Here is an 11,149-nt window from a genome sequence, read left to right as displayed (position 1 = left end):
GAAAAGAAGAAAGAAAAAAGAGGTGAAATTAAGGCACATTCAAGGAAAGTATTTCAGATCAGATTTGCAAGTTAAACCACACTGAAAATGCACGTTGAATAAACCATGGCCCCAAACTGCACGGTTGTCCCATGTGTTTCCCCCGTAGCTGCTCCAGGCTCACACACAATGAGCCCTGGTTTTGCGACGCAGGCGTATCAACAACCTCCTTCTACTCCTCACTGCCTCCTGTGTGTGTGTGTGTGTGTGTGTGTGTGTGTGTGTGTTAAACCTCCTGTGTGTGTGCGTGTACAGGTCAGTGCTGTGCTCACCTGCAGTGTGCCACTTGGTCAGAGGGGGTGTGTCGAGGCGAGGGACAATCACTGCTCTACGTGGACAAAGCCATCGACACAGGAAGCACACAGGTGGGTTTTCACGGCGTCTGGTCAGTAGCCCCTCCTCCTTGTGTAGCTCAGGTAGATGAATACTGTGCATCAGCTGAAGCGCTCGGTTCCTGGGTCTGTGAGCCAGACTAAAATAAAATAGGAGAATACAAAGGTTTACCCACAGCTTCCTCCCTAAACCCTATCTATCTCTCACCTGTCCAGGTGTGCGCGTTCTGCCGGCAGCTCGGAGCTTCGCTGCGTTGTCAGGAGATGGACTGTGGGCGGTGCTACCACTTCCCCTGCGCTGCTGCTGCCGGAGCCCACCTGGACTGGAACCAGAGGCGCACACTGTGTACAAGGCACGCACACGCAGGTAAGAGGCGCTGACTGAAGCGGATGTGAGGTTGTGATGTCATAACGTGACATGATCATGTCTCCTCAGGGTCCTCGCCACCCTGTGCTCTGTGCTCTGGCGGCGGTGAGCTTGGCAGCCTGTTAATGTGCTGTTGTTGTGGTAACCGTTACCATGGCAGCTGCGTGGACCCCTCTGTGGCCCCCTCCCCTTTCTGCCGGGCCGGCTGGCAGTGTCCTCAGTGTCGCGTGTGTCAGAGCTGCAGGTAACACACATGCAGAGTTATTGACTGGGGTGAGCAGGTATTTGAAGATGGAGTAAAGAGGGCGTGTCCTCAGTGTGAACCTCCACCTGTGCTCTCTGTGTGTCAGGCTGCAAGGCGATGAAGCTGCGTTATTGGTGTGTCAGCGCTGCGATAAAGCCTACCACACACACTGTCTCACACCACCTCTGGATCACACGCCGAGCACCGGCTGGAGCTGCAAGGTGAGATAAACACACACGTACACACACTGCTGTGTGTTGAACTTTGGATGACCCTCACAAACCCCTCCCACCCCTCATCTTCTCCAGAACTGCAGAGTCTGCTGCCGCTGTGGTGTCAGGTCATCAGGCCAGTGGGCCAATCACCTGTTTCTGTGCGAGTCGTGTGACCCAGCATTGCCCTGCCTTCTCTGTGGCCACACCCCCGACCTCTACACACCACAGGAGTGCGTGACCTGTGTCTGCTGCTATAGGTACACAAGCACCATCTGTTTCACTGAGGCTGCTTCACAATAAAATCCCTGAACTGAAGAGAACTAACATGGCTTTTATTGTGAAAGAGGAATCCAGTGGTTCTCTGGTTCTCATATATGAACTTCAGTTACTTTTGTGCCCTCACTGCACAGCCTCTGTGGGCCTCTGTGGCGGGCTGTCCCAAAGGTTTAAAACCACTGGTGTTAGCTTTTATTAAAATATGCTTTTATTTTGACAGTGATGAAGAGCAAACAACAAAACTATTTTGTTTTGCAGGTTTGTCCATGCAGACTGCATCATCCAGGCCGGGGAGGGCAAGGTGGGGTCCAAAGTGTACATCTGCTCCACGTGCAGACCTCAACAGGAGGAGCCAAACCCACACAGTCCCACATTGGCATCAGCTGCCGCCCTTAGCCCCTCACAGACTCCACCCAGTAGCATTCCACAGCCATCGGTCTCAACATGCACAGAGGCTCCACCGGCCAGTCCTGTTGGTCAACTCGTCCCTGAGGAGCCGCCACAGAGAACAACAAAGTCCCTCAGTGCACCATCACCACCAAGTCTTACGTCATCTCACACCGACTCCCAGGAGCTCCTGAATAATCCACTGTCAGTTCTTCCTCAGTCTACAGGGCTCCAACAGAGTTCTACAACATCTCACCCTGAAGCCAGTGAACCCCAACAGAGTCCTCTATCGTCTCATTCTGAGGGTATGGAGACACAACAGAGTTCTCTGCCAGTTCTCCCTGAGTCCACAGAGCTCCAAGGAAGTTCTGTATCATCTCAGCCTGAAGCCACGCTTCAACAGAGTCCTCCACCAACTCTCCCAAAGTCCACAGAACTCCAAGAAAGTCTTTTATGTCACCCGGTTTCTGCCAAACTCCTAGAAACTCCCAAAGTTCTCCCACAAAGTGGATGGAGCATGGAGTTGGAACAAAGCCCTTCACAATGTCAAACTGATCCCACAGAGCTCCAACAAAGTCCTCCACCATCTCACCCGTATCCTGTGGCAGTCCAGCAAAGTTCCTCGCCTACTCCTGTAGAACACCAACAATTTTCTGCACCGTCTCCCAAAGAACTCCCAGACAGTCCTACACCATCTCACCCTCTTTCCACAGAGCTGCAGCAAAGCCCTCCACCATCTCCCAAAGAGCTCCCATCTCAACTTGTTTCCATGGAGCTTCAACCAAATTCCTTACAAATGCTCAAAGAGCTCCAAGATCCTGCACCATCCTGGCCTGATTCCACAGAGCTCCAGCAAAATCCTCCACCATCTCCCACAGAGCTCCATCAAAATCCTCCACCATCTCCCACAGAGCTCCAACAAAATCCTCCACCATCTCCCACAGAGCTCCACAAAATCCTCCACCATCTCCCACAGAGCTCCAACAAAATCCTCCACCATCTCCCACAGAGCTCCAGCAAAATCCTCCACCATCTCCCACAGAGCTCCAACAAAATCCTCCACCATCTCCCACAGAGCTCCAACAAAATCCTCCACCATCTCCCACAGAGCTCCAACAAAATCCTCCACCATCTCCCACAGAGCTCCAACAAAATCCTCCACCATCTCCCACAGAGCTCCAACAAAATCCTCCACCATCTCCCACAGAGCTCCAACAAAATCCTCCACCATCTCCCACAGAGCTCCACAAAATCCTCCACCATCTCCCACAGAGCTCCAACAAAATCCTCCACCATCTCCCACAGAGCTCCAGCAAAATCCTCCACCATCTCCCACAGAGCTCCAGCAAAATCCTCCACCATCTCCCACAGAGCTCCAGCAAAATCCTCCACCATCTCCCACAGAGCTCCAGCAAAATCCTCCACCATCTCCCACAGAGCTCCAGCAAAATCCTCCACCATCTCCCACAGAGCTCCCACCTCAGCCTATTTCCACGGAGCTTCAACCAAAATCCTTAGAAACGCTTGAACTCCGAAGTCCTACACCATCTGAAAATGCAGAGCTTCAACAAGGTCATCCATCATCTCCCATAGATCAAAGTTCCTCATCACCTTCAGCAGAGCTCCAGGACATTCTTGTGCTGTCTCACACTGATTCCACAGAGCTCCCACAGAATGCACCATTTCCTAAAGAACTCCTGTCAAGTCCTGCACAATCTCACACTGAACCCCCACAAAGTCCTCAACCATCTGTCACGGAGCTCCCACAGAGTGCTGTAATTTCCCATCCTGATCCCATGGAGCCCCAACAAAACGTTGTACCTTTGACTGCACCTTCTGTCATAGAACTCGAGCCATCTCCCTCTTGTCACACAGCATCCCATCGTAATCAAGAAGAGCTCCATCCTGATGTGGCAGAGTTTAGAATAAGCTCCTCACCGTCTTGCCCTGATCTTGCAGAGGCCCATGAAAGTTACTCAGCATCCCACTTGGATTCCACAGATGACCAGAAAAGCTGGACCCCGTTACACCTTCAGCAGAGTCCTGCACAGTCTCACTCTAATCTGGCAGAACTTGAGGAATGTACTGAGCAGAATTCCACAGAGGATCAGTTCATGGACACAGAATCTCAGCAGAGTCCAGTACAGGGTGGTCCCACGGCTTGTACCCTTGCACATTTTCTACACAGCCCTTCACCTCACAGTCCTATCAAATCAGGGCTGACTCCTCCCAGGGTGGAGCTGGGGACAGAGGAGGCTCGGCGCAGCCTTCCACCAGACAGTCCTGCACAGGACAATGCTATGCAGCTCAGTGGATCACATAGTCCCAGCCTCACAGCCTCACAGCCTCAGCACAGTGCTCTACAAACGGACTGTAGTCCTCTGCAAGCTGGCATGAGGAACCCCTCACAGGACACTGAATCTACACTGGACCAGGAGAGCCCTGGATTGAGCAGCCCTACTCTGCAGTATGGGGCTGCACAGGACACGTCTACACTGGACCAGGACCTCTCATCGGCAGCAAGATACGCCTCAGCTCCATGTAGCCCATCGTCACCACCACTCAGACCTAAACGGTGCAGTCTGTCCCAACCTGCCAGCCCTGCTCAGGCTCTCCGGTCTTCACAGCTTAGCTTACATACTTTAGAACTTGCTGCACATTCAACACTCACACAGGAGTCCACCCATGCCACACAACCTGACTCCTTGAAACAATGCCCTTCTAGCCCTGATGGCCAAACACTGGAAAATAACCCTCCTCCCCTTGACCCCACCTCTAGCCTGGCCACAGTGCCCCCTGAAAGTAGCACGCTCAGTCCCGATCATTCCAGTCCCCCTCATGTCCTAGATTTCCAGACACCAGAAAGCCTTTTTCACATTAGCACTTCAGCCAAACACAGTAGCCTAGCTTGCTCACCTTGTGCCGGTGAAATGGAGGAAGCTCCTCCCCCAGCTAGCCTAATTCATCAGAATCTTCACAACACCCCATCGCTCTGCATGGAAGTTGTTGAAGGAGCTAGCCCCACACATAACCAGGCCAGCTCAGCTTGTGCCAGCCCCACTCGTGCTTACCAGATGCCTACAAGCCCAACCATGTGTCTTGAAGGCCACCCTAGCCCTGTGCCAGGGGAGAGTAGCCCATCAGCAGCGCTGGCTGAACCCATCCACCTTGCCTCCTGTCAGGATGAGGAGATGGAGGTAGCTACCATCCAGCCAAGTGATGGTGTTCAGTCAGAACCTAGTCCCAGTCAACCAGACAGTCCTCAGCCTGACCCTGCTTACTCAGAAGCCACCGGTGGCATTGTTTTGTCAGGTCATGAGCATGCTCAGGAGACAGAAAGTCCACCTGGTCAGTCAAGTCGGCCACATATCCAGATTTCCTTCAGTACTTCACACCTGGCTGCAGTACAGCCGTCAAGCCCTCCACCAGCTTCTGGTAGTTCAAGTCCTCCACACTGTACAGTGAGTGATACCGGCCCAGAGAGGAGTCCTGTTCGTGCTGAAACATATCCCTGTTCTCCTAGTGTAGCTGATGTCCCCACCAGTCATAGCCCAGTTAGTCCTGCTGGTCAGGCTAGTCCTGCTCATGTAGTAGTAGCTCACTCAGGCCCAGTGCAGACACAAACTTCCTCATTAGCTAGCACAACTCATAGCAGCCCTGCACATGCTGCTTTTGCCGGTGTTAGCCCACCTCACAGTCCGGCTCCTGACACTGAAAGTAGTACTGGCCTTACTGAGGCATCACTGAGCCCCACTAGTCCTGATGTGGACACAGTTGCTCTTTCCAGTGGGGCTCAGCCTGATATGGGTGCTGATAAACCTGCAGACTGTATCAGACAAACAAGTCCTGCTGCCTCTGTACCCGACGACTCTGCTGGTGTTAGCCCCAGCCAGATTAGTCAGAACCAAGTCAGCCAGTCCCCAGCTGGTACTGCAGTGGTCCCCAAAGAAAACCACCAGTGCACTGCCTCACCAAGCCCCCTCATCCCCACTGATGCTACTTACACTCAGGCCAGTCTGAGTCCTGCTAGCCCTGTCCATGCTAGTCCCACTCAGGATAACACTGCGATGCCTAGCTCAACCTCTCCCAATGAGGCACCTCTTAGTCCCACATGCCCCGCCCCCTCACAGATTAGCCCTTCTCAAACAGTCTCTTTTGACACTCTGCAGGTTCAGCGTAGTCCCTTACACAGCCCAGGTCAAAGTTCTACAGGTGTTCATATGGATCCAGGTTTTAAACAGATCACCACAAGTCCAGGCTCTGTGAGTCCTGTGCAGGCAGAGCCTGGTGTCAGACCTGCTTCTGCCAGCCCGTTCCACTGTGAAGCCAGTCCTGCTTGTGATTCAGTTAATCCTGCTCCCTCAATAACCAGCCCAAGTCCTGGTCCTGCTAGTCCCGTGAAGCCAGAGCAAGGTCCTGGACCTGAAGGGATGTCTGATGGCACCATGGGTAAGTATGAGGGCGAGTGACTCAAAGTTCCCGATTAACACACGATCTGTTCTGAGGTTATCTGCTCTTTTTGTTCACCCAGACACACTGAGCACAGAGGAGCAGCAGGAGGAGCAGCCTGAACATACATCACAGGAGAGCCTAGCAGAGGAGCAGCCTGTGGAGAGGAGCAAGGGAGGAGAGGAAAAAAACCAGAAGGTTCTGCCCAGTAGCTCCAGCGGTCTTAAAGGTTTGCTTTGCAAACACGGAAACATAACCAATCCAAACTCTTAAATGTTTACATTTTTCCGTGACTTCCCTTTTCTCCAGGCTTGCTCCGCCCACTCCATTGTTGTGACTGTAACCAGGAAGATCCTGAACCTGCATCAGTATCTAATGTGTCCATGTTTGTGTCTCTGCAGGAGTCCAGGAGACTCAGTGCCCCGCCTCCCCCGTACCCACGCAGCAACCTGTGTCCTTCCCTTTGCCCTCATCACCTCCATCTGTGGGAGCTGGCTCCCTGGAGGCCTCCCCCCACCGTCACTCCCAGCCCACCATTGTAGAGGGCCTCCCACAGGAGGAAAAGCTTCCCAGTGACTTTGGACATACGGTGGGGCTGAAGGACCAATCGCCTCTTTGTCACATGACATCAGAGTGTGATGGGGGTCAGTCACAGATCCTATATGAACCTGCTGCTTTGGTAACAGAACCCACCGAAGATGAGCACCAATCACAAGCTGAGCCTTCACAGGAGGAGGATCTTTCTGAAACAGTTCAGCCGTCAGATGGTCAGCCAATCACTGAGGAGCACTCAGACATGGAGGAGGAGCCAGTGAGCCCCGTGCTGGACTTGGACCCCTCTTTAGACAGAGAGGTGATGGAGCTGATGACATCATCGCCTCCCCCGTCCCTTCTGCACCTGTCCTCGCCATCCTCATCGCCGCTGCTGCGCAGAGGGAAGGGTCGCACCCTGAGGCCTCCTCCCTGCTCCCCCCGGCTGTCTGATGACCTCTCCATCCGCCTCAGACAGTCTCCCTTCTCCACTGAGGCCTCCCCAGAGACCTCCCCTGCAAGAGTGCCCATCACGCCGCCGCCGCTCACCCCACCTTTGCCTTCTCTCAGGACTTCCCCCCTAGCTAGAGAGTCTCCACCTCTCTCTAAGGTAAGCGGCAGCCTCCTCCTCTTCTTCGCTCACTCTTGCTCCTCTTCACTTCTCCTTTTGTTCTGTGTGCAACCTCAGGCTCCTCCCACCACCGTGCTCTCCCTCACCCCAAAAATCGGCATGGGGAAGCCTGCCATCTCTAAGAGGAAGTTCTCTCCTGGCAGAGCCCGGGTGAAACAGGTTGGTGACCTTTGACGTGTGTGTGTGTGTGTGTGTGTGTTAGGGCTGCCACAAACGATTATTTTGATAGTTGACTAGTCACCGATTATTTATGCGATTAGTCGACTAATCAGATCATCATCCACTGGACGTAAAACTACAGCTTATTGCACCAGCAGCATCTGCTCTTATATAACTATCATTAGCTTACAGCTTTAAGCTTTTAAGGTGCTAACTAAAAATAAAGACAAGATGATAGTTTATTCAATTTTAATGAAATTTGCAGATTGTTTCGGTGAAGTTTAATAAACTCCTTGCTATCTAAAATATAACAGGACACCGGAGTATATTCTCCAGCATCTCACACTTCTGATAATCAGCTGTCTGCTTGACGTTTATTCAGCTGTGTAAAAACTATAACTTTAATCTCAGCCAAACCGATTTACTCAGGAACAAATAAAATACTAAAAAAAAAGCCAAACAACAACATTTTTAATTTATCTAAGTGACTCATATATATTTAACCTGAGTCGCGAAAGACGGCGGTGGGTTTGAAAACGATTTGCGGCTAGTGACCTAGCCCCCGGCTAGCTAACGAGCTAGTGGGTAACAGACGTCTCCGAAAACGTCGGAGCGCTTTTGAAAATATGTGGTGTCCTGATAAACTGAGCCGATATTTGAGGTTTACACAGCTACATTCTCGCCTGAAAATATGTTAAACGTTTATTTTGTGACCCAGAAAGAATAATAAGAGTAATATTAAAACTAACTAGCTACCGCCATTGTTGGAAACTAAGCTGGGCCGCGCTATGAATTCTGGGACACAGCTGCTTCTTCTTCTTCGGGGTTTAACGGCAGCTGGCATCCTTGTACATGCAGTGCTGCCATCTTCTGTTTCAGTCCGTTATTACACTCTTAAATCCTGCTACTTATTCCTGCGTCTTTTGCGATCTTACAAAGCTTCAAACGACACGTCGACTATTAAATCAGTCGTCGACGATTTTGATAGTCGACGTAATCGTGACTAGTCGACAAATCGTGGCAGCCCTATTACAATCATGGAAAGTTTTGTTCTGTCCAGTCATCAGTAGAAAAACTGTATTGTGTGTGTGTGTGTGTGTGTGTGTGTGTGTGTCCTTTACATATCGATTGTTAAAAAGAAAAAGCTGGAGGTGAAATTCCACAAACCTCTTGTCTCTAACAAGCTCCTCCTCCTGAGTGACACATTATAGTCAAGTTCTGTAGCCAGTCAGACGACACAGGAGCGCTCTCAACGCTGCTGCTTTTTATTCCTGCCTCCATCAGCTCGCACCTCCACGGGCGTGATGAGAAGCAGGTTACCATCAGTGTGCTTCATCTTCATCCTCATCCTCACCTGTCGGCCCGGCAGGGCATGCCTGACCCACGCCCTCACACAGACGTGCACACATTCACACACGTGTCATTGATCGCGGCGTGTTTGTTCTGTGCACATCGAGGTTGTTCGATCGGCGCGTTGGCTGCCGTCAATACCCAGTGTGTGTGGTTGCCATGGTAACATTGTGTCGTCATGAGTTCTTTTTTCATTTTGTGGCCGTTACATTTATGTTACTGCATTTTGTCCCCACCTCCCCCTCTCTTCTCCTCCTCCTCCTCCCTCTCATTCAGGGCACGTGTTGGAGTAGTCGCAGGGCGGTCAGCCCCCTCTCGTCCTCCCAGGATTCCACGGGAGAGGGAGGGTGGGACCCTAAGCCCCGCCTGCAGGACTCCCCGCTCTGGAGCATGAGAGTGGTAAAAAAGTGCACCCTAACTGTCACCGGCTGTGACTAACAGCAGCTTACTAACGCTGTCTCTGCTGTGGGTGTGGGAAACGAGCGCACGCTGTGCTGCCTGTGTGCGTGAGAGAGTGTGTGCTTCCACCCTGCTGGGCTGCAAAGGTCTCCAATCAAACGCGCCTGCGGGTCTGATCGTTCTGTCATGTTTGTTTTCCGTGACGTCCTCAGGAAGTGAATCCTCAGAAGGACGCGGCTGCAGCTGCTTTTAACGCACGATTGTGTCGCTTTTTCCCGCCATTTTAATGTGGCTGTAATGTGCGAGTGGCGGCACCTTTAGCAGCGGGTGTAAATACAAGAGACTAACACAGAGGCTATACTGGCGCCGTGAGGAGTAACGCCAGCGTGACTAGATTGAGTGTGGGGTGTTCGGGGACTAGTGGAGCTGATTCCTGATTCCTTGGAAGTTCTGAAATTGATCTTACCAGTGACATCATGGATTTCCTCCTAATTCTCCTCCTTCCTCCCCCCGCCTGTCTCCTCTCCTCAGGGTCGTGGTTCCGGGTTCCCAGGCAGGAGGAGGTCCAGAGGAGGCGGCATCGGAGGAAGAGGGGGGAGAGGAAGAAGCCGACTGAAGACTCAGGACAGCGTGACTGTGTCACCGGGAGTAAGAGCACACCTGCACACTGATATGTCCATGATAGATGATCACAGATTACTGATTACCTGTGTGCGTGTGTGCGTCAGGCTGCGTATGTGGAGGCGTTCACAGCAAAGGAGGACGAGGAGAACTCGATGCACAACACCGTGGTGATGTTCTCCACGTCGGACCACTTCACCCTCAGACAGGTGTGCTCACCTGCGTGTGACATCACGTGTGTAAGCAGTGATCATGTGACATGCAGCAGTTAACCCGTGTGCGTGTGTGCGTGCAGGACATGTGTGTGGTGTGTGGCAGTTTCGGGCAGGGCGCTGAAGGTCGGCTGTTGGCGTGCTCTCAGTGTGGACAGTGTTACCATCCTTACTGCGTCAACGTAAAGGTCAGTACTCGCCTACCTGTAATCTGATTACTTCCTGCCCCCGGCTCACTGTTTGAGTGTGCTGTCTGCAGATCACTCGGGTGATTCTGACCAAAGGGTGGCGCTGTTTGGAGTGCACGGTGTGCGAAGCCTGCGGTGAGGCCAGCGACCCTGGGCGACTGTTGCTATGTGATGACTGCGATATCAGTTACCATACCTACTGCCTGGACCCGCCCCTCCTCACGGTGCCTAAAGGAGCCTGGAAGTGCAAATGGTGGGTCTACCTGTCGCTCACCTGTGTGTGCGAGGAGGCGTCTGTCAGATCAGCTGATCAGCCCTCCCTCATGACTAAACGTGTCTCCTCATGTGAGTGAGACGACATCACCATAGCAACCAAGAAACACATTGGCTGAGAGAGTTTCCTCATGTTTGATGTCACATGACAGGACACGAGATTCCACCAACCCTCAGCCAGCCAGAGCTCAGACTCTAATCACGTGACACATAACACGAAAGGTAAGAGCTGACGGGTGCTGGTTGCTCTCTCCTCAGGTGTGTGTGGTGTGTGCAGTGTGGCTCCGCCTCCCCCGGGCTGCGCTGCGAGTGGCAGAGTAACTACAGCCTGTGCGGGCCGTGCTGCAGCCTAAGCCACTGTCCCGTCTGCCAGCGAGCGTACCTGCAGGACGACCTCATCCTGCAGTGCCAGCAGTGCGACAGGTAACACCCGCTCAGGTGTGGGGTCTCGGCGGGTTCGTCGGTCAGGCCCGGGG

The 11,149-nt window shown here is 52.6% G+C and overlaps 1 protein-coding gene across 1 annotated transcript in view; it reads left to right on the top strand.

Moving 5' to 3' along the window:
* The window catches only part of LOC102300782 (histone-lysine N-methyltransferase 2C), a gene marked incomplete in the record, with an annotated part of 48,143 nt that overhangs the window by 7,870 nt on the left and 29,124 nt on the right, over positions 1 to 11,149 (top strand). Inside the window, 16 exon segments of the mRNA XM_042213016.1 lie at positions 295 to 404; positions 588 to 738; positions 808 to 982; positions 1,089 to 1,203; positions 1,291 to 1,454; positions 1,732 to 2,876; positions 2,971 to 6,309; positions 6,392 to 6,538; positions 6,711 to 7,450; positions 7,529 to 7,630; positions 9,257 to 9,379; positions 9,911 to 10,027; positions 10,108 to 10,209; positions 10,296 to 10,400; positions 10,472 to 10,653; positions 10,932 to 11,096. Coding sequence (XP_042068950.1) covers positions 295 to 404; positions 588 to 738; positions 808 to 982; positions 1,089 to 1,203; positions 1,291 to 1,454; positions 1,732 to 2,876; positions 2,971 to 6,309; positions 6,392 to 6,538; positions 6,711 to 7,450; positions 7,529 to 7,630; positions 9,257 to 9,379; positions 9,911 to 10,027; positions 10,108 to 10,209; positions 10,296 to 10,400; positions 10,472 to 10,653; positions 10,932 to 11,096 — 6,982 coding nt within the window.

Source organism: Haplochromis burtoni, unplaced genomic scaffold (genome assembly GCF_018398535.1).
Source record: "Haplochromis burtoni strain Fernald_Lab_line unplaced genomic scaffold, NCSU_Asbu1 Contig_408, whole genome shotgun sequence".
In the NCBI taxonomy this organism is placed as follows: Eukaryota; Metazoa; Chordata; class Actinopteri; order Cichliformes; family Cichlidae; genus Haplochromis; species Haplochromis burtoni.
This window is presented reverse-complemented; position numbering and strand designations above follow the sequence as displayed.